This window comes from Panthera uncia, chromosome A2 (genome assembly GCF_023721935.1).
Source record: "Panthera uncia isolate 11264 chromosome A2, Puncia_PCG_1.0, whole genome shotgun sequence".
In the NCBI taxonomy this organism is placed as follows: Eukaryota; Metazoa; Chordata; class Mammalia; order Carnivora; family Felidae; genus Panthera; species Panthera uncia.
This window is the reverse complement of record NC_064816.1, coordinates 25,000,226-25,023,012: the sequence shown is the minus strand read 5'-3', so window position 1 is coordinate 25,023,012 and position 22,787 is coordinate 25,000,226. Positions and strand designations below refer to the sequence as shown.

Below are 22,787 nucleotides of genomic sequence, written 5' to 3'. Positions count from 1 at the left end.
ATTTTGTGTATTCACGCTTTAAGGCATAAATCCATGCAGAGAACATAGAGCACCAGGCCCTATGCTCAAGACTGGGAATGGAAAGATATATATGCTTGTATATATATGACATGATATCCCATCCTTGGGGAACTCACAGACCAAGAGAAGAAATACAATCTGTTTCCTTTGCCACAGAGAAATTGGCTAAACTGCAAGTTGCCCAAATAAAGGAATGGCAAACCTTGCTCTAAACACCAAACCGGGACCAGAGAAGAACCATGTGAGCCGTTCACATCGGAGGCAGTGACACACCAAGCCTCTGCCAGGCTCCTTAGACACATGATAGGCAGCATCTGAACAAATAGCTCCAAATGGCCACTGAGCCTGCAATACCCCTCAAACCTACTGTCATCCAGAACTGGATGACTTTGACCTTGGGGTGACTTTGAAGAAGTCTCCCCCTCTAGCCTCCACCCTTGCCCCAACTGGCAGCTGGGGCTTCTAGGGCAACAGGTTCTTAAGTCTCTTCTGAGGGTGCAGGTCAAAACCTGACTCTGTCTTAATGTCTGCAACTTACTTTGTGGCAGCTGAGCCAAAACCCAGAAAGGTTTATACATACAGGATAAAGCAAGAGTCTCAGAATGTTCTAGAAGAGTCTAAGTAAGACCTTGTGACCTTTCCAGTGTGCATGGCCATGTGTTCTGGTACCTTCTCCTAAGTAATGTGGAGAATTGGCAATAAGGATGATGTCAAGCTGGTGCTCCCGATGGTGAGGCTCCCAGCAGCCCTCTGAAGCATCAGTAGGAAAAGAATTACCCATTTAGCACTTAGCAGCCCGCTGAGTAAAGGGTATTCTACCTACGAAAGTATTAATTTTACCACCACTAATAATGAACCCCTCATTAAGGTAAAAACAAAAACCACAGGGAGAACATCTGGAGATAAGAGGCCACATCTATATTGCAGCACATGAGAACTCACCCAGAGGACCCCTCTCACTGCCAGGGAGGCTCTCAGAGTAAAGATTTCATCTCCTAGGATGTGTAGCCCCCAGCGCAAGGGGACACCTAAGTCACCCCCCAATCCTCACTGTACCTCTCATTCCTTCCCACGAGACTCTAGGCAGCTCCTCCCTGAGAGGGCCAAGCAAGAGTGATGCTTCTCAGGTGGCGTTTCTGCAGAAAGCATCATCCCTGTTCTCCCACAAAGGGTACCTCACACAGGGGGACTGTTTTCCTCAGGAAAGAAGAAATCTGAGAGGTTTGAATGACCGTGTAGAACACTATGCATAAGTAGTAAAATCCAGGCTTTTTCTGAGGGTTATCTGTTCCTCAGACCCCAGAAGTGTGGCCAGGGAGTGAAATTTTGAACAAGTTAACATGAATGCATACACAGAGAGAGTGTTTCCTTGGTGCTTCCTGCCTAAAATAATCAGAGCCAAGTGGCCTGGATGGTCAGATCCTGTCTGTGTTCCTGAATTTTGTCAAAGGGAACAATCTGGGGCCCTAAATATACTATTTTGGGGCTGAGGAACTAAAGGCTGAATTCTCTTTGAGAGAGACCCACTACACCACCTTGTAAAAGGGCCAGCAAGGAAAAACAGAGCCATGGCCATTCCTTCCCCTGTGAGTAATTAAGAAAAGACTAAAGGAAAGGCAGCTGGTAAGGATGAGCGATGTGTGTGAAATAAGAGGGAGATACTAGGTGCTGAATTCTAAGAGCTCACAGTTTCCCTGCTAAAACCCAAAATGGACATGGGAGATTGGGATGGGGAGATACGGGCTAGCTTCCTGCTTGTTCTTAGGGAAACCTTCAGGTCCTCCTCATAGAACCAACCAGGCCTTTTGCCAGAACCTCCCAGAGAGGCTCAGAATGACAGGCGTGAGAAGCTGTAGCCCACAGAGGAGCACTACAACAGAGCACAGATCACACCCTTGGTGTCCAAAGTACCCAGCACAGCACTGAGGGGGAAAGGGCCTGGGTGGGGGGCCAGGGGACAAGGGAATGGGAAGAACCCTACCTGCTGGGTGGGTGTGTATTTAACGGTGTGAGAGTAGTCGTAATTGTCGATGATGTCCAAATCCTTCACGGCGTCTCCAGGAAGGGGGCTGCTGAACTGCACATTCAGTGGGGCCTTTCCAGCCCCTTTGGTATAGACAGTGAAGTGGGTCGGTTTCCCATTTTCCACACCTGGAAGGATATACTGCGAAGTGGGGAGACAGGCCTGGTTGGAGTGGTTTCACTTTTACAACCAGTCTGACGGGTTCCTCAGCACCAGCTCTACCAAAGCAGTCAGCGACACGGGCTGGTGCTCGGCCACTGCCAACAGCTTGGGCAGGAGCACTGCCCCGACAGACACCTGCCTTTGGTGGAGAAGAGTCCCTCAAGGTCCCTGGACCAAACATGTCCATTGCCACTGGCCTGTAGAAGGCCTCCGGGAGCCGTCTTACCTGCTTTGCTGAGCCCTGGGCCTTCTGCCTTCACTTTGCTGGCATCATGGGAAGGGTCAACCTTCACTCTGAAAGGGCTGGCGGGGATTTCCTGTAGGGGAGACACTGTCTCAGTAGGAAAGTCCCTGAAGCGTCTGCCAGAGCTTAGCCTTCTGCCCAACATGAAGGGGGAGACCTCTGTGACTCTGGTGGGTGGTGGTGAGCAAACTTCTGTCACCATGGGCCAAGCCTTGCAATCTAGCCTCAGGTAGGGGCCAACAGGTGTCACTTACGAATGCCTGGATCCCTACATCACAGGCTTTGACCTGCTTACTGCACAGCTAAGGGAAGGTTTCCCACAAATGAATCTGAAAACTCTGAGCCTTTAACAACAAAGGTTGAGTACTTAGAATGTAAGAAACACTACCAAGAATAAAACCCAAACAATAACATATGGATGGGGTCACAGGGAAGGAAATGTCCTCCAGGTACAGCTCAGAGCTAAGGTTTGGGGAATGCAAGGAGCTGATCAGAAATAGAATGGCTATAATTCTTCAAAAAGAAAGTTGCAGGGGTGCCTGCATGGCTCAGTCAGTTGAGCATCTGACTTCGGGTCAGGTTGTGATCTCCAGGTTCATGAGTTCGAGCCCCACATCAGGCTCAGTGCTGTCAGAGTGGAGCCTGCTTTGGATCCTCTGTCCCCTTCTCTCTCTGCCCCTCTCCCTCTTGTATCCTCTCTCAAAAATAAACATTTTTTAAAAAACTAAAGGAGAATGTTGCAGATTATCAGAATAAAGGCAGAACAGTTTAACTGGCCGAAGTTAATTCAAGACCAACACCTTCAGGCACCTTCTCTTAAGATTCCAATCTTTACATGAGGTTAATATGAATCATCGGGAGTCCACTATTCCCTATGTTAGGTACCACTTGCCTTATCCTCATGATCACATGTAAATAGGAACTCTATTTGAAAGTTCAAAGCTCCTCTCCCTACAAAAGTTTGAGGGCCAAAACCTTTGCTTCAAAGAGGATGAAGTAGAACACTTCTAGAAGTTCATTACATTTCAGTCAAAAACTTGATGAATGTTTATAACAAACCAGTCTCCTTCCAGAGAGCCCTGCTGTAACCACTGAATGCGCTGTGCCTCACTTTGGTTAGAAAGTAGTAAAAACTTAATTCTGGGGTTATTTTTTTTTTCCTTCATGGTTTTAAGGAACCAGAGAGGAAAACTATTAAGCAGAATTCTCAAGACAATGCCCTATTGCTAAAAAAAAAAAAAAAAAAAAAAAAAAAGGAGATATGCATACAGGTGGCCAGAAAGAACCCAGGCCCAAACACACACCTGAGATGCAAAGAGAACTTTGATAGTGTATCGCCCAGCAGCAGGAGGCACATATTTGACCGTAAACGTGTCGTTGGCGTTGTGAATAATGTCAAAGTCCACGTCTTCCTCATCCTCACTTAACACCCGGGCATCACATTTAATGCCAACGCTGACATCACCTGGAACAGACCAGCTTATGAGCGCACCAGCGTACAAGAAACAGCTTGTCCCATGCAATCGCTTCCAGCTCAGCTCACCTAACGCCCCAGAAAATCAATTGGGAAGCTTCCAGTAACAAACCTGACAAAGGGATGGTGCTAAGTCAGGGATTTGGAGACGGGATGGAAGATTAGCAAAGATATGACCAAGAAACTGACACAGAGGCTCATTAGGTGAACAATTACCTATTCAGGTGCACTATTTCTTGGCTCAAAGTTCACTGCTTTTCAAACATTATGAAAAGAATGTTCTTCCTCAAGAAGCAACAATGACTGCACCGGGGGAAGCCCCCTCTCACCTTCCCCAGCCTCGGTACAGTCCACTGTGAAATGAGTAGGCTCATTTGCCTTCAGTCCACTTCGCTCCACGCCTGGCCCAAACACCTTGACCTTCTGGGGATGACTACCCTGCCCGATATTGACCTAAAGAGGACATGGGAGAAAGTTATAACCAAGTTTTCCTGCACTTGGATCCAGTGACACATTGTTAGTTAACATTGTTAGAAATAGTTTTGTTGGACAATCTAGAGTACTCTGCCCTTCAAACTACTCCATCTGTCAAGGTCCACCAAGGATGTATCTCCTTGACCATCCAGCATACAGCCCAGACCTGCCACAGGACTTGGCTTTTTCATACAATGGCCAGGATTCTGTCTCACAACCTACCCTGTAGGGGCTGTGAGGGATGTTCACACCTCCCCAGACCACGGCAATGGTGTGCTTGATGGCCTTAACCGGGGTGTACGAGCAGGCATACGTCCCGTCCATTCGGCTCTTCATCTGGATGTCAATGGGCTGGCCTTCCCCATCCTGCAAAAGAGCAGAGGCTAAGAACAGAAACTGGCCCCTCACACTGTCTTCATCAAACAGGGTCACCATGGCTTCCCAAGACAATCAAGTCACCACCCATCCAACAAATCTTCACGGAACAACTACGATATGCCACATTCTCACAATGCAATCACCACAAGTGATAAAATACTGCCTGCTTTTATTTGTTTTTAATAAAAGCAAATGACCCAAAAATAAAGCCATGGCCACTCAATACTTCTTCATTTTAATTCCGGCATTTAAATCCTTGGGCCAAATTCAATTAAGTTAGATAAATATATTTAATAAATTCTTGTTTACAAACCTCCTGTCATGGACTAGGTAGCTTCAGCCACACTGAAGGACATTTACAAGGAAATCTGAAATCAAGCCTTGTTTCCAAGGAATACAAAACCCAAAGATGAGAAAATCACCTTGCTTTACATATTAGAATCTCATTTAATCCTCACATAACCCCATGAGATAAATATTCGTGTTATTCCCAAGGTGTGGATGAGTGAACTGAGGGTCAGATGAACTGAGCAACTTGCCACTATAGTGACAGATCTTGTCACCTGACAGTTATCTGCACAGGTGGCCCCTGGAAACTTACCTGAGCAAATATCTTTAAGGGAGCTTTTCCGGCATCCTTAGGATCCACAGTGAACTCAGCCAGGTTGTTGACAATGCAGCCAGATTTCTCCAAACCTGGTCCGTAAGCTTGGACCTGGAGCAAAGGGCCAATAATAATTCTCTTTCTGTGCCATGCCCCAACAATGCCCCTACATAATGACCAGTGACCACCAGGGAATGAGACAAGAACAAAACAACCCATATCTGGCTTCACAGTACCTACGTAACAGGATGGATATGGAAGAAAAATGCTCTAGCAGGCTGTAACTCAAAAATTATAAATAGTATCTTTAACCTCCCAGGAGGAAGAAAATTCTCAAAACCCAGGCCCCAAACTAGCCTGGGGCTCCTTGCCTTATTCTGAGCTGACATAGAGAACTTCTAGTGACCAGGACATGGACCTCCAGCCATGCCCAGTTTCAGTGTTCTCACTCTGACAGGGGCTCAGAACCTTCACCACAGACATTCCAAAAGTTTGCAGCTCCCAGGGAGGAAAAAAGACCAGCAATTGGCCAAAGAGGGATAGCAACTAGTCCAGACCGACATCAGCCTACAAACAGCTGCCCGGGTGGGCCACAATAGCACACATGGGAGTGTGGAAGCTTCCATCTGGCCGCCAGACTGCCTCAGACTTGATGTTTATCAGCCTCCTCAGAGTTTGACAGAAGCTCTTAGAAACACTGCTCCAATTTAAGAGAAGGGAGCTGGGGAGAAAAAAGCATGTTTAATTTATGAAGAACAGCTTCTGCAGCCCCCTGGATGGGCCAGCCACTGGGCTAAGGACTGTCCTCATGTATGTTAGATCCCCTGAATCATCCCAGAAATCCTAGGAAACAGACGCTACTATCATTCCCATTTTATAGAGAAAGGATCAAGAGTCAGAGGGGGTGCCTGCGTGGCTCAGTTGGTTAAACGTCCAACTTCGGCTCAGGTCATGATCTCACGGTTTGTGAGTTCAAGCCCTGCATCGGGCTCTGTGCTGACAGCTCAGAGCCTGGAGCCTGCTTTGGATCCTGTGTCTCCCTCTCTCTCTGCCAGTCCCCTGCTCAAGCTCTGTTTCTCTCTCTCTCTTAAAAATAAATAAAAACATTTAAAAAAGAGAGAGAGAGAGAGAGAGACATAAGTGACTTGCCCGGCATTAAGAAAGTATTAAGTGGTATTACCAGGGTCCCAGCTCAGACCACTGTCCTTCCTAAACTCTCAATGGCTCCTCTCTGCCATCCCTCAACATGTCTCTGGATACCATAGAGAGGGTCAGGAGCCAGGAAGAGAGCACAGAAACATAACAAATAGACTCACCAGATCTGGGTTGTAGTCTCCTGCAGCTGGATGGATGAAGGCCATGTACGGGCTGTCCTTGATGTCCTCATCATCACACATGATGTGAACGGCATATTCGCCAGGCTCCTTGGGCCAGTACTTGACGTCACATGAGCCATCATTCTGGTCGTCATACTCAATCTTTGCCTGGGAGGGGCCTTCGATGGCAAACCCTGGGGGATGGGGTGAGAAGGACCCCTGGTTACATGGTGGAAAGAACCTATTCTATGTTACTACCAACTCACTCCCTCAAACCCAAGTATCAGCCAGAAGACTGAAATCTGTGCCCCTTTCCTACAAAAACAAGCCCACTGAGCCTTTACAAGAGGTGGAAGGGCTGGATTTTATACTATGCTTTTTGTTTTTCTTTTAAACATCATCTAATAAGGAAGGTCAACCAAAACCTTAAATCAATGCCCACCCTTTGCCCCACCAACTCCTCTTCTGGGTTTTCATCTGAAGGAAATAAGCAAGGATATGTGTAAACAAAGGTACTAAGTATATGTACTCAGCATTGTGTCTTTAAGAAAACCATGGAAATAACAGGAAAGCCCAATGGTAGACGTATCCATGCAATGGAAGTCCAAAGAAGCCATGGAAAATCAAGACATGGCCTATATTTATCTGAGGCACAAGATACAAAGATTACCCCTAGATATTTTTTGTGGCATATCAATATTTAGGTGTGAATGTACAGAAAAAACGTCTGGAAGGATATGCCAAAAGGTTTAATATCATACCAAAACACTCATTATCCCTCTAGAAGGAAACACTAAAGGTGATTTCTTATTTTTTCTGGTTTGCTTATTTTTACTACCTAAAACACATAGTCACCAAACTACGGCCAGTGGGCCAAACTGACCTAGTACCTGTTTTTGTAAATAAGGCTTTGCTGGAACACAGCCGCATTCCTTCAATTCTTTATTTTCTATGGCTGCTTTTGTGCTACAACTGCAGACTTAAACAGTTACAGCCGGGAGAATACGGCCCACAATACTAAAACATTTGCTATCTCGTTCTTTATAGAGCAGGTTTGCTGACCACTGATCTAAAGTGATTCTATTTACATCAGATATGTATTTAAAATCGGGGTGCCTGGGTGGCTCAGTCAGTTGAGCATCTGACTCTTTTTTTTTTTTTTTTTTTTAAATATTTATTTATTTTTGAGACAGAGAGAGAGAGAGCATGAACAGGGGAGGGTCAGAGGAAGAGGGAGACACAGAATCTGAAACAGGCTCCAGGCTCTGAGCTGTCAGCACAGAGCCCGACGCGGGGCTCAAACCCACAGACCGCGAGATCATGACCTGAGCCGAAGCCGGACGCCCAACCGACTGAGCCACCCAGGCGCCCCGAGCATCTGACTCTTGACTTTGGCTCAGGTCATGATATCGCAGTTAGTAGGTTCGAGCCCCACATCAAACTCTGCTCTGACAGTGTACAGCCTGCTTGGGATCATCTCTCTCCCCCTCTCTCTCCCCCTATCTCTGCCTCTCTCTCTCTCTCTCAAAATAAATAAGTAAACTAAAAAATAATAATAAAATAAGTAAAATAAAATATACTCTGTTATGCTCCAAAGAATATTTATTCCCCAAATTTCAAATTTCAGCAAAATTTATTCATTCATCTAAACTAAGAATTCAGGCAACAATTACTTGCAGAGTGCCTATTATGTTCCAAGCGCTGTTTCAAGCACAACATCCGTAGAAAACCTCTGTCCTTGGAATGAATGAAGAGGCAGAGGGCAACTTGAAGGGCAAGAGGAAAATGAAAATCCCAATCCCACAGCCATATCCAGAGCTGGCCACGGATGGTCAGGAGGCAAGGGGGCTAAGGGTAGTGAAGCTTGGAGGAGGACTCAACTCTCAGCCTGACATTGGGACCAGGCCTCATGTAATCTCAGCTTTCCAGAAGCCGCTGGCCAGCTGCTTCCACCTACCCAAAGACCCCACTTCAGAGCCAACGGACTCTACCACGAAGTCTGCCGACCGCCCGACAATCCCACCGTGGAGGCCAGGGCCCCATGCACGAACTTTCTGCATGCCTGCTTCAGGGCCAACTTGAACTTCAAAGGGGCTAAGAGAAAAGGAACAGAAAAAGCATTAAAGAAGAACAAAGAAGAGACTACAAACAGCCATAAGTTGTTTGCACATATTTTTTCCACTCCTTTTACCTACAGTCCCAATGTCTATCTAGCCAACCCCTTCCTCCACACAGGTGCCCCCACGGTCATTGTTATGTCAACAATATAAAGGACTGTGGCTGCCTCGGGGCACTCAGGTGGCCACTGGGTGGGCACTCAAGACACACTGCCTTGCAATATCCTTCTGATCATTCACCCTTGAATGTAGACCTCACCAGACTGTGAGCTCTGGATGGTAAGAGACAGCATACTTCTCTAGATCCTGCTTATAAGAAGAAAACTAGGTTGAATAGGCTTTATCTCCTACATGAATGAATACGCTTTAACTTTGATATGGGAGAGTAAAAAAAAAGAAAGTTTGCTTAGAGAGGTGCCTGGCTGGCTCAGTCAGTAGAACACGGGGCTCATTTGAGCCCCATGCTGGGGGTAGCGATTGCATAAATAAATAAACTTAAAAAAAAAGTTTGCTTAGATTCTCAGAACCCTGTAATGCCCAGATATTTCTTAAGGTAAATGGAATTTATTCAGAGTTTAAAGTTGCCCCCAGGAAAGCTGGAAAACACATGAACAGGGGAGGGTAATTGTGATGCCCACAAGACAAAGCTGGAGTCTGCGTCCCTTGGCTCCTGACTGCACTCACGTAGAGAATTTTAATGTAAACCATGGCAGACTTTACCCCCATGGCATTCCTGAACAGAGGCACACATTGAAAGAAAGAGAATCTTAGTTTATATAAGGGTATATAGACACACAGCCCATTTGCTCTCTATTACTGCTCCTTCTGACTTCCCTGCTTCCCCCACCCCCCGCCCTCCACCAGCCCCAAACCACCAGCATTTGATTTAAAGCAAGGCAGCCGAAACCGCAGTGACTTTCTGCTGTTTTTGAGAACAGGCCAAATGTCTGTGTGCTGCTATGAGGAAAAAAAAAAAAGTTTTCAACAAAGCAGATCTCTTTCCCTGGACTAAGCACGCCTCCAGAGAAGACGCAACTCCGGCTGGAGACTCACCTCTTTGGAATGTGGTGTCCCCCCCACGTGATGGCAATGCTGTATTTCCCCGGGGTGCTGGGGTAATACTCAAATGCATAGACTCCATCCAGAAAGCCTTTCTGTTTCACCAGCTCCTCCAGACCCTCTGTGGGAAGAAAGCACACCATCTTTCCAATGCAATTCCAGGCTCAGAACAAGCATCCAAAAGACGAGAGCAGAAAGACAGCAATATCTACAAGACATAAGCCACAGAGGGAAACGAAGTGGGCTGCCTCAGAGTGTGAGACCCTCAAAACCTAGGAGATTAATCCAAGCCTAAAAATAGATCCATTTCTGCCTCAAAGTGTGGGGAAAAGGAAGACTTCCCAGCTAAACGGCATTAGTAGGCTCGCTGAGCTAAAAGAAGGCCACAAGGTCCTGGACCTCCTGGGACTATATTCAGACAAATCTAGTCCTATCTCAATTTTCCTTAACGATCATAGCTAGTAGCTGTCTTAGCCTCTCACAAAACTGAGGAGGGACAGAACCCTTAGGAGTATTTGGCATGAATTTCTGGCATAAATTACTGCCCTCGCACATCTTTTTTTAAAGCTGGATGACAAAAGTGAGAAAGTTCCTGTATGCTCTCCACAAGAGGACAGGTTTTAGATGCTGCACCACAAACTCCAGACTGAGCCATCAGGTAGGAACTTGTTTTATGTTGAGCCCTGAGGTTTGGCTGGGAAAGCCACTTAGTCAAGCGAGAATCCAAGGTCAGAGAAAATGCCTCCTTGGCTCCTGTAGCAACAAGCCAGCAAGGAGGGCAGCCCCAGAGTAGGTTGGCTCCAGGTCTGGGCAGTCTAGAACCTTGGCCACCCTTAGAGCACAGCCCTCCTCACAGCTTGGTGCTCTGAGATCAAATATTAACCTCCTGGAGCTCAGAACACTCCTGCCCCAGCCTGTTGGGAACACAGAGGGTGGGAGAAACCTTGGCATAGGAAGTTCACATTCCCACTGAGGGCTGCTACACCTGCAGCCAGCAATGGAGAGCTGCTTATCTGCGGCAGGGGAAAACACAGGCAGAGCAGACACCTGACCTTGTGTCTGCGGTCTCCCTCCCCAAAAAGGGAGGAAGAATGAGTTGCAGAGTGCAACCCACCCCTCCATGAACAGCAGTTATCTACAAAGAAAACTTAATCTTAGGGGAATTTTATTCTCCTTCTATAAGCACTGATCATAGTAATTAGGTACTTGGCATAATTTCATCATCTATAAAATGTAACCTGTAGTGGGAAAATTACTGGCTTTAGAGACTGCGCTTGAATTCCAGCCCAGATGCTTATGAGCTGTGTGACCTTGGGCAAGACCCTTTCTCTCGAGCCTAGGTTTCCTCAAATAAAAAATAAGCCACTTCAGGTTGTCATTCCAAGGAGAGCACTTCTCAAACTCTATTGCATCACTGCTTTTTCTTTTCCCAGAAGCCTTAATATGTGAGGCGGTCAAGCTACCACTGTTCCCACCTGTATCCAGGGTAGACGTAACTAATCAACCGATCCCCATGGAGCCCAGATTGCCTCAACTCTTTGACATAGCTCTCTGGGATCAATCAAAACCGGCTGTGGGATGAAATCCATATGCTATGGCTGCAAAGCCAGCCAAAGTCACACCTGAGATGAGGAAACAAAGCAGCACTTACTAGGACCCTTCACAGTCACACCGAGTTCTCCGCTTCCAGCAGCTTTGGTATCAACCTTGAAGTCTGCAGTCTCCCGGATGCGGATGCCTTTGGGCTGCAGGCCTCGGCCACTGGCCCGGCAGGCGTTTGGACTACAGGCTGCAAACACAGTTTTGACATCAATTCAACCTTTCATTCGCTAGAGTTGAGCAAGCCAAGGTAACTTGGAGCCACCCGCCAAGAAAATGTTTGCTCTGCACAGAGCGCCTGCAGCAGTTGCCTGAGGCCAAGGGTCCCGTTCAGGGAACACACCAGGCTAGCAAATAAGGACACAACATAACTTTGTCCAGCCACACCGCAGAGGGACGGTAGGGGCGTGGGGGCGGGGGGGCAGTTACTTTGGCACAGAAAGAAGGAGAAGCACAGCATACATTTGCTGAGCTCCTGGAACCCGCTGAATCCTGGCATTTATCCTCTCGGTAGTGAAGGAGAGTTAAATCTCATTGCCATACTCAAGGGCCCAGTAATTGGGAAGACCAAACTTTTTCAAGTCTATTTGAAAAATGTAGCACTTGAAAACATCTGACCACGATCCCAACTTCAGATCAGCCATTTCTTAAAGTCGAAATGTGATCGTCTTCCGCATGAAGAGCCAGAGGACAACTCAAAAAGAGACCCATTCAACCCCACCCTGGCCATGGCAGACGAATATTTTAGTGCTGTCACCAGGTAATCAGAATGTGGGTGGCTATAAATGCAACAATTAGCAGTAAACGCCACTCTCCATTTGATTTCTGGATCTAGTTTAAAAAACCTGAAGTCAGATGTCTAAAAATTAAGGACCAAGGTAGTTTCTGGTACTTCTTACATGACAGGCCCACAAAACTACTGTCCCATGGTTGATAAAATGCATCCTTGTACCCTAGGAATTCTTTGCCAACTTGGGCAACCCTTTTATGTATAGAAAAGAGAAAGCAATGGGCAAAATGTCCATTGTTGTTTATTAAGTAGCTTTTCCTTTCCAAATCTGAAACTGCACATTTGGTAGTTCTCTATATGCTAGAAGTGAGATCATAGACTCCAGAGGATGAAACTCTTTACTGCATAGAAGGAAGAGAATTCCTCCTCTGGCGCCTCCACCTTGCAATGTTCTCAGCTGGCTATTTGGCAAACAACTGCTTCCCGAAAAGATATACCCATATCCTAGGAGTTGGAGATTATTTTAGCTGGTTTATGGATGAACATAAGTTTTATGGCCACACTTTATGGCAAGTGACACTGGTTTTCCATTGTGAAAATGGGATGAAGATTCTTTTTTTATATGAAATCAGTTAAGTAGTGGAAAGGTGAGTACATCAAAAGAAAAACTCTATCAATTAAATACTAAATAGTACAAGTGATGGATGGATATGCAAGGTGAAAAATGTAGTCCACAAGTGAGAGGGAATCAGAAAACAATATTAGAACAGGAAAGCTGTTAAAAATTCTTTCCTGCATATGTCAAAGAGACTTTTATTTATGAATATGTCAGTCTTGTTTTTTTTCCTTTGTCAAAAGGAGAAAAGTCGGTCATACCAGAAATAAGTCACAACAGGATGACAGGACTTCCCCCGGAGGGTTTTTATGTGTCTTAAAAAAAACAACCAAACACTCATGGAAATTCTGAACGCGGGTAATAGTCTCAACATCAAAAGGGTAACTGCTCAGTTCATATAAACACTAAATGGAGCTAAAGAGTTTGAAAGAAACCACCAGGTCCTCCACCATTTTGAGATGTCTTAGACATGTTTCAATGTACCTAGAGAGCAGGTTTGGGGTCCAGCTAGACAAGTAACAGTGACCCCCACACTGTCACGTCTTGAGGTCACAAACAGCACAGGCCCAGCTAACGTGTGCAGGTAGCACAGGGAACTGGCATGGAAGTCCCATTCGACCAGCCCTTACCCAGCAAGATGCCTCTGGCCCAGTGCTCTCAGTTAGGAAGCCAACAGCTTCGGGGTCCAGGCTGACCCAGAGGTAGGATTCAGAGAAGAAGCCAGTTCTACGGATGCAGATGCAGAGGACAGAACAGGGAAAGGCAAGTATTGGTTAGAAAAGGCAACAGAGTTGGAAAACAAAACAAAACAAAAGAACAACAAAGTCAGAAGGAAAGGGATCTGACGTTAGAGAAAAAAGCATGCCCTGGCTGCAGAAGGGGTTTAGCAGCATGGGTAAGGGGTCAAAAGAAACCTGAGTTCTACTTCTACTGATGCCTAGTCCGTACTCACTGATACTTTATGTTATCCAAACCTCAGTGTCTCCACCTGAAAACTGGAGATAATTTTAGCACCTGAAACACACTGGTTGGTGTGATGATTAGATGCAGTCATGCTAAGGGCCTGACGGCCAGTAAAGGCCAAGCAGTGGAGGCCACAGGGCACCAGTAGTGCCACAGGTGCTAACCTCAGCCACAGACACCAACTGCCCAAATGGCCTCAGTCCTGCATCTCTCAGTGACGACCCTCTGACACGAGTGTTTTGGGGAGGACTGAATGCGTTAATACAAGTGAAGCACTTAGGTCAGCACACAGCTCACATTAAGATGTTGTATTAATATCTTGAGGACAAAGCAAGCCACTTCCCACCAAAGGGGACCTGGCAGAAAGGGGACAGTGCGAGTCTAGTGTGGCCCCCACTACACCCCTGGCCTCGGAGCCCAGCTGTGCACACCGTCAGCCTCAATGCCAGAAGCAGATATATTTGGCCACCCCAGCACTCACCTTCCCCAACCTGTACAACGAAGGGACTCTTGGGAATGGTGTCCCCAGCAAAGGAGACCTTGACCACATGGGGGCCAGGCTGTACTGGTTTGTACACACATCTATACACCTGGTTTCCTTTGTCTTCCACCAGTAATTCCACAGTGTTCTTCCCCTGGGGATCCTCCACTTCAACACCAATGTCACCCACACCGGCACCTAGGAGAGAACAAGCATTCTGTGAGCCCAGGTCACCTTGTCAGAACACTCACTATGGATGAGCTCAGGTACAAGATGGAGACCGAAGGAGACAGGTACTCTGAAGGTCAAAGTCCACGCCAAGACGCAAACAACTGTTTTCTGGTTGGGGGAGGAGGGTCATAAACTTTCCTTTTCTCCCATTCCATATTTTCTAAGTTTTCTACACTGAAAAGAAAGTGATGTTCCAAGAATCGTGTCTTATCCTCCCCACCTTATCCTTATTCCTCCCCATCAGCCCCCACACTGGCCTTGCATAGAATTTGGTCTAGCAGATGATTCTCAAAACTTAGTTTCTTTGCAACGGTTATTCAAGTCAGAAATGTGTGCAGAAGTTACCTGATAATTAATAACTAAAGTCAAGCTTGAGTGTAAGATCTTAAAGAAGAAAAGCTGTTTTAGAAAAATCTATAAACACATGGGGCACCTGGGTGGCTCAGTTGGTTGAGTGTCCGACTTCAGCTCAGGTCATGATCTCACAGTTCATGAATTCGAGCCCCACATCGGGCCCTGTGCGGACAGCTTGCTCAGAGCCTGGAGCCTGCTTCAGATTCTGTGTCTCCCTCTCTCTCTGCCCCTCCTCTACTCACTCTCTGTCTCTCTCTGTCTCTCAAAAATAAATAAATGTAAAAAAAAATTTTTTAGGAAAATCTATAAACATAACCAACACACTTGGAAAAAGGCACTTTTGTTGTTGGTTGTTTGAAAAGACAAAAGGTCAGGCATCCCAAACCTTTGGGGCTCCTGAGAATCATCTCAGACTCCAGAAGAAAGCCTGGTCCACAATACCTGCTGTGTAGATGTCAAAGTAGGTGGGCTTATTGGCGATGTTTCCAGCAGTTTCCAAGCCTGGGCCTTTGGCAGTGACTTTACTGGCATCTCCCTGTGCCTTGTCAACATTCACTTCAAATGGGCTCTTGGAGATGTGCTGTCCTGCAAAGAGGACTGTAACCTGCGGGTGACAGATAGATGAGATATAGTCACTTCTCCCTGCCCAGGGAGACCACCATATGAAGCCACATGCATTAACAGTCTTCTCTTCCATCCTCCTAACTATACATACAAAGGTGGCTGGAACCAGAGGCCCTGGTTAAGCAACTTGAATGGGACTCCCACCTGGCTCCATCGGCCACAAGGCTGGGCCTAGGACATCATGCTTTCAGCAAACTAAAAATGCTTACATCAGTTATGGCTAGCCAATATAATAGGATATGAACAAATACTTATACTTGAATCTGTAGACATGGGACCCTTGAAGGCAGCTGCAGAAGGGGCCACTGACCCCCCTAGTGGTACAAGGTATAGTTCCAGGATTTCAAACCCAGAGTCAAAATATTTTTCATGGGACCAAAAATCACTCTCAGATACATAAATTTGAGATACAGTATAGATTTTCATTTAAAATTTGAGTTGGGGGCGCCTGGGTGGTTCAGTCAGTTGGGTGTCCGACTTCAGCTCAGGTCATGATCTCACAGCTCATGGGTTCGAGCCCCGAATCAGGCTCTGTGCTGACAGCTCAGAGCCTGAAGCCTGCTTCAGATTCTGTGTCTCCTCTCTCTCTGCCCCTCCCTGCTCATGCTCTGTGTCTCTCTCTCTTCTCTCAAAAATAAACATTAAAAACAAAATTTAAAAAGTAAAAATAAAAAATAAAATAAAATTTGGGTTGGAGCTCTCATCTTTTAAATTTGAAGGGGCATGGAGTTGGGTTTCATATGAATTGACAGAATTAATTACATCATAAATGCTCCCTTCAAGATTTTTTTTCTCCTAAATTTGTGATATCCTAAAGGTGTAAGAAAAATCTATAGCCATGATTCCAGGTGAATTCGCTAACAACCAAGGTAGTAAGTATGGTCCAGGTCTCAAAATATTAGCATGGTACACAGGGATAGGCCCATGTGTGCTGTTGAAGGCTTTCTTTCAAGGAAAGGCACACTCTTGGGTCACCCTACTCTCTTGCAAGGCTCCCTTGGCTCCTGTCCTATAGGCCAACTGGACACCCACTCAAATAGAACTCAAAATGTTGTTGAGACGAAGAACCTGGGGACCAGACCCCCAGCATTTTTCCAGGTGCATGACTGGGACACTGGCTTTGACTATATTCAACTGGCCTTCTCCACACTTAGGCCCCAATACTTATAGATGCTCTGGAGCACCCCAAAGAGGAGTACTTAAGGAAGCATTAAAGATAAAGAACCCACAGCTTAGCATCTATACTCCAGGCATGCAGCTACAACCACTTGTCACCCAGATGGAGTTTAAAAAATCTTAAGACATTGCAAAGAACCTAGTAGAATTCAACCTTCCTAGGAGACACATATTGAAACAAGCCCAGAAGAGCAGTCAAAGCAACAGCCAGAACACCTCATCTTACTTTGTGCAGCCCGGTGACCTTGGGCAGATACTCCACAGAGTATGTCTTGTTCTTGTCACTGTCTGGAGTCACTTGTGCCTAGGACAGAAAATGAGCAATAGTTAGAGAAGGCGATGGGTGTCAGTAAAAGTATGCTATGCCAGCCAAGGCCCTGCCACAAGGTGCCAGGTGAAGACCCTGTCCTGGCGATTTCCTGCACCATCACTTCTAAAGGATGCCCCAGGAAAGAAGCAGCCTAAAGTCACAGAAACGAGGTCACGTAGCACAAATGTATACCCAAGTCCTAACTCTCCACTGTCTCAGGGCTGGAACTCACTAGATGAGAGGGACCATAAAGCGAGTAACTTAAACCTTTATTGGTCCAGTAATTATTAAGAGTTTATGGGGGCGCCTGGGTGGCTCATCTGGTTAAGCATACAACTTTGGCTCAGGGCATGGTCTCCTGGTTTGTGGGCTCAAGCTTCGCATCAGGCTCTGTGCTGACAGCTTGGAGCCTGGAGCCTGCTTTAGATTCTGTCTCCCTCTCTCTCTGACCTTCCCCTACCCACACTCTGTGTCTGTCTTTCTCTTGGTCTCTCTCTCTCAAAAATAAATAAACATTAAAAAAAGAAAAAAAGAGTATATGAAATGCCAGGCCTAGTGTCAGATACCAAAAATAAATCGGGCACAGTGTCTGCGTCAGTGGGAGAAACAGACAATATACCAGTAAGTGTAGAATTTCAGATGGTGCTAAGCACCAGGAATAAAATCCAGTGTTAAGAAGATAAATAGAAGGAACAGTATGGGCAAAGGCCCTGAGGTAGGAACCAAGGATAGTCAGTCTCGGAAGAGAGTAAAGCAACAGTATGTGGCTGTATTGTACTGCATCAGTATTGTTGTTATTCTGGTCTTGAGCATCTGAAACTTCAATTTACAAGGCCTTTGCTAAATCCAAAGTATCCCTTATTTTATTAAACACTGTGTCCTTGGGTATTGATTTCTATTACGTTTCAAGGCATAGTCCTGAGACAATTACTCTGACTGCTCTAAGCCACAGGATCCTCTTAGAAAATGAATGCACAGTCCCTGGCCCTGTCACAGCCCCAAAAGTTCCATGGAGTGGCAGTGTCTTCCAACATACCTCCTCTTTGTTCCCTTCTGGGTCCTCAACAAACACCATCACGTCTCCTTGCCCGGCACTGATGGTGTCCACAGTGAACTTGGCTGGCTGCTTTACCATGTTTCCAGTAGGCTCGATTCCTGTCAGGTTTACAGAAGCACATTACAAGTTAGGTGGGGGCCTTGACATAGGCCATTACCCACAGTGTTCCCTTGTTCTGTTCCTTCTGCGGGAACTGAGAGATGGGACCCAAGCCTGTAGCTACCATATGAGAACATCTGTGACAAGGATTATCAAACAGGTCAAAAGCCCTAATTTTGTCCTTGTTATTTAAGTGATATCCAATTCTGAAATATTGAGAGAAATTCAGTAGAAGTCTCTACAACTATGAAAAATGAACATAGTAACTACCAGTGGGGTTTGCCCTGAGGGAGGTGACACGGGGGAAGGAGGAATGAGGTATAGGAGAAGAGCTCATTTTTCACTAAAGACAATTCTGTATTGCTTGAAAGGCTTAAAAATTGCATTCAATCATTATTTTTTTAAATAAACTATTTATTTTGAGATGACTGAGCAAAATAATTTGCGATACGCACCTGCAGGTGAAAGAAATAATACCTTTTATCCAGTTCCCCAAATGTTACATTGTACAAAACTCTACTACAGTATCACAAGAGTCCTGAGCTTGACACAGTCAAGACAGAGAACATTTCCATCCCCACAGGGATCCTTCATGTTGCTGCCCTCTCATCGCCATACCCACTCTCTTCCCACCCCACCCTCTTCCCACCCTAACAACCACCAATCTGTTCTCTATCTCTATAATTTTATCATTTCTAGAATGTTATATAAATGAAATCACACATCATGTAACCTTTTGGGGTTGGATTTTTCTACTAAGCATGATTTTCTGTAGATTCATCCAGGTTGGTGCCTGTATCAATAGTTTGTTCTTTTATTGCTGAGTTATATTCCATGATATGAATGTACCACCATTTGTTTAACCATCTACCCACTGAAGGACATTTGGGTTGTTTCCAGTTGTCTATTGCTGATAAAGCTGCTATAAACATTAGTGTACAGGGTTGTATATGAACATAGGCTTTCATTCCTCTGGGATAAATGCCAAGGAGTGCAATTGCTGGGTTGTATGGTAGTTACAAGTTTAGTTCTTTTTAAGAAACTACCCCCACTGTGTTCTAGAGTGCTTGCACCATTTTACATTCCCACCAGCAATGGATGAGTGCTCTAGATCTGCTTTCTCTGCATCTTTGCCAGCATCTGGTATTATCATTACTTTCTATTTTAGCCACTTTGATAGATGTGTAATGGTTTTAGTTTGCATTTCTCTTATGGCCAATGATACTGACCATCTTTTCATGTGCTTCTTTCCCATTTGTACACACCCTTCAGTGAAATGTCTGTTCACATCTTTCGCCCATTTCATAATTGGATTCTTTTTACGACTGAGTTTTGAGAGTTCCTTCTTTATTCTAGATACTAGGTCTTTGTTGGATATGTGGCTCCCAAATATTTTCTCCTGGCCTTAAGTTTGTCTTCTTGTTCTCTTAACTACAAAAAGTTTTAAATTGTTCTAAAAAGTTTTTAAAGTGGGGCACCTGTGTGGCTCAGTCAGTTAAGTATCTGACTTTGGAACAGGTTATAATTTGATAGTTCATGAGTACAAGCCCCACATCAAGTGAGCTCAAGCCCCACTTTGGGTGAGCTCAAGCTCCACTTCGGGCTCTGTGCTAACAGTGCAGAGCCTGCATGGGCTTCTCTCTCTGTCTCTCTCTCTTTCTCTCTCTGCCCCTCGTTCACTCACTCTCTCTTTCTCTAGGAAATAAATGATAAAATAAAATTATAAAATAAAATAATCTAAATAATAAATAGTTTTTAAAAGTAAAGTCCAATCATTGTCTCCACAGCATTTTGAGTTCTGTTTGAGATGGTGTCTACATGGCCTGCAGGGTGGAGGCTAAGGGCACTTGTCTTCCAAGAGAGTGGAGTCATCCAGGAGTGTGCCTTCACTGTAAGAAAGCTTCAACAACACAGTCCAATCTTCATGTGCCATGCCAAGACTTCAAGGCACAGGCCACACTTCATGACATTTTTTATGTTCTTAATTTTGGTGAAGTCCAACGTATTATATTTTCCCTTTTATGGGAAGGCACAGCGCCTGACAGGGCTGGATCCCAGCTGAGATCATGACCTGAGTCAGACACTCAACTGAGACACCCAGGCACCCCTTTCTGAGTTCTTATCATGGATTCCTGTTGAATGTTGTCAAATGCTTTTTCTGTATCAATTGATGTGACCCTGTGATTTTCCTTCTTTATGGCCTGTTACGGTAGTAGATTTTTTATTTGATGTTTATTTATTTTGAGAGAGAGAGGGAGAGAGCATGCGTGCATGCACTTGCTTGAACAGAGGGAGTGATGGAGACAGAGGGAGAGACAGAATCCCAAGCAGGCTCTGTGATGTCAGCGCAGAGCCCAAATCAGGGCTTGATCTCACCAACCATGAGATCATGACCTGAGCTAAAATCAAGAGTCAGATGCTTAACCATCTGAGCCACCCAGGTGCCCTGGTAGTAGATTGTTTTGACTGATTTTCTAATAGTGTGCCAGCCTTGCATCCCTGGAACAAACTCTGCTTGATCATGCTCAATAATTCTTATCATATATTGCAAACTATTTGCTAATATTCTGTTATATACCTTTAAAAAAAAAGATTGTATTTATTAACCCCAAAGTCATTCCACTTTGCTATTTTCTGCCTTGGGTTCTGGCAGCCTGTTCAATATTTTTAAGATATTTGTAAGATCTACCAACTGCTATTGCTCATTATGTTTTGGGCTTCCGATGATTTTAAGGGGTGCTTTGGTGGCTCAGTTGGCTAAGTGTCCAACTTTGGCTCTAGTCATGATCTCACCATTCGTGAGTTTGAGCCCCCTGTCAGGCTCTGTGCTCACAGATCAGAGCCTGGAGCCTGCTTTGAATTCTGTGTCTCCCTCTCTCTCTCTGCCCCTCCCTGACTCACACTCTGTCTCTCAAAAATGAATAAGCTTCAAAACAATTTAAAAAAAAGAAAAGAAACGCAAACTGAAGAAGCTACATAGTTGGAATTCATTTCGGCACAGAAAAAAGGCAGGAAAGAAATACCTCGGACTTTGAAGGAAAGAATGGGATTAGCAGTTGGGAAGCAGGGTTTTCAATTTTTATGTTCTACATTCTTCTTTCGCTTAGAATGTATGTAATGATCAGGTCACTTAATGCATAAATACGCACTTAAGATATGCACAAATACCTAGTCCATCTGATTCCAACAGCCTGAGAAATCATTTACTCTGCTACTTACCCAAGGCTGGGCTTGGGTTGGCCCACCTTGGCTAATAACTATGGTTGGTCAGGAGGCTGAACCCCACCCAGCCTCTGTGAACTCTCTCACAGCTGTGCTAACTGTAAGGACACAATCATTCCCCCAGACTCCTCACAAGGGCGCTTAAGGCTTGCTCTGCAGTGAATGCTTTACTCAGAACATGGGTTTCAAGAGAGGTTTCCGCTTAGCTCACGGATGCATGCTTTCAACATACCTAACCCCGCAAGCAAGCCCACCACAAAGATCTGTTTGTGGCTGTAAGTTTGCCTCACTCCAGCCCTCTATCCTTTCAGTGAATGGGTCTCAGTGAGTAAGATCTGCAAGTGCCAACCGGCTGGTAACTGCAATCTGGCCAACGTCCAAGAGATAAAATTAAAAAACAAAACAAAACAAAAACACTCTCAATCCTTTTAGAAACTAGAAGACGAAGTGTTCTCTATGCTTTGGTTCACTAGGCAAAAATGAAGCAACGTGGCCACACAAGAGAGAAAGAAAACTGCCCCTGCCCTCGGTCTCACCACAGGACAAAGATAAAATCTTAAGGCTCTACCCATGTGGCCTGATGTGTGGCTCTGTTGCCCAAAATGACACTTGGCCCTCCTACTGATAACAAGAGAAAAAACAGACACAGAATTCTTGTACAATCCACAAATTCCACTTTTAGGTACACACCCAAAAACTGAAAGCGGGGATTCAGATACCTGCACACGCACGTTCACAGCCGTATTATTCACAGTAGCTAAAGGTGGAAGCAATTCACATGTCTGTTGTCGGAAGCATGGATAAAGCATGTGGTATATACGTGGGGTATATACATTGAGCTTTAAAAATGAATGAAATTCTAACACATGCCATGACATGGGTGAACACTGAAAACATTTTACTAAGTGAGGTAAGCCAGACACAAAAGTACAAATATTTTATGATTCCACTTACATGAGGTACCCAGAGTTGGCAAATTCATAGAGACAGAAGGGAGAATGGAGGTTTCCAGGAGATGGGGGAGGGGGAAATGGGGAGCTATAGTTTAACAGGTATAGAGTTTCAGTCTGGAAAGATAAAAACATTCTGGAAATGGATGGTAGAGACAGTTGTACAACACGGTGAATGTACTTGATGTCACTAAATGGTACATTTTAAAACAGTTAACATAGGGAATGTTATCTTATGTATATTTTACCACAACAAAAAAATGCAAAAAATATATACCTATGAATACATACATGTATGTGTGTACATATATATTTTTTTTAAGGTGCGTTTTCTCCACAAGGACAGAAAATGTTAAAAAAGGCAGATCAGGGTGCCTGGATGGCTCAGTTGGTTAAGCATCCGACTTTGGCTCAGGTCATAATCTCGCAGCTCACGAGTTCAAGCTCTGTGCTGACAGGTCAGAGCCTGGAGCCTGCTTCAGATTCTGTGTCTCCCTCTTTCT

General features: G+C 45.2%; 1 protein-coding gene and 1 long non-coding RNA gene across 5 annotated transcripts in view; one reads left to right on the top strand and one right to left on the bottom strand.

Annotated features, from left to right (window-relative positions):
• The window catches only part of FLNB (filamin B), a 142,982-nt gene that overhangs the window by 54,217 nt on the left and 65,978 nt on the right, over window positions 1-22,787 (bottom strand). For all 4 annotated transcript variants that reach the window (XM_049640769.1, XM_049640770.1, XM_049640771.1 and 1 more), the window contains exons 5-18: window positions 17,993-18,111; window positions 16,873-16,950; window positions 15,288-15,450; window positions 14,262-14,459; window positions 11,524-11,661; window positions 9,867-9,993; window positions 8,654-8,790; window positions 6,697-6,890; window positions 5,378-5,491; window positions 4,621-4,764; window positions 4,254-4,377; window positions 3,755-3,915; window positions 2,433-2,523; window positions 2,003-2,172 (exon numbers count right to left, since the gene is read on the bottom strand). In XM_049640769.1, the coding sequence (XP_049496726.1) occupies window positions 2,003-2,172; window positions 2,433-2,523; window positions 3,755-3,915; window positions 4,254-4,377; window positions 4,621-4,764; window positions 5,378-5,491; window positions 6,697-6,890; window positions 8,654-8,790; window positions 9,867-9,993; window positions 11,524-11,661; window positions 14,262-14,459; window positions 15,288-15,450; window positions 16,873-16,950; window positions 17,993-18,111 (1,958 nt within the window). The remainder of the gene's footprint in view (window positions 1-2,002; window positions 2,173-2,432; window positions 2,524-3,754; window positions 3,916-4,253; window positions 4,378-4,620; window positions 4,765-5,377; window positions 5,492-6,696; window positions 6,891-8,653; window positions 8,791-9,866; window positions 9,994-11,523; window positions 11,662-14,261; window positions 14,460-15,287; window positions 15,451-16,872; window positions 16,951-17,992; window positions 18,112-22,787) is intronic.
• LOC125929519 (uncharacterized) lies at window positions 8,747-14,644 on the top strand. Its single transcript, XR_007459888.1, has 2 exons — window positions 8,747-9,092; window positions 14,395-14,644. It is a non-coding gene; the product is annotated as an uncharacterized LOC125929519 (long non-coding RNA).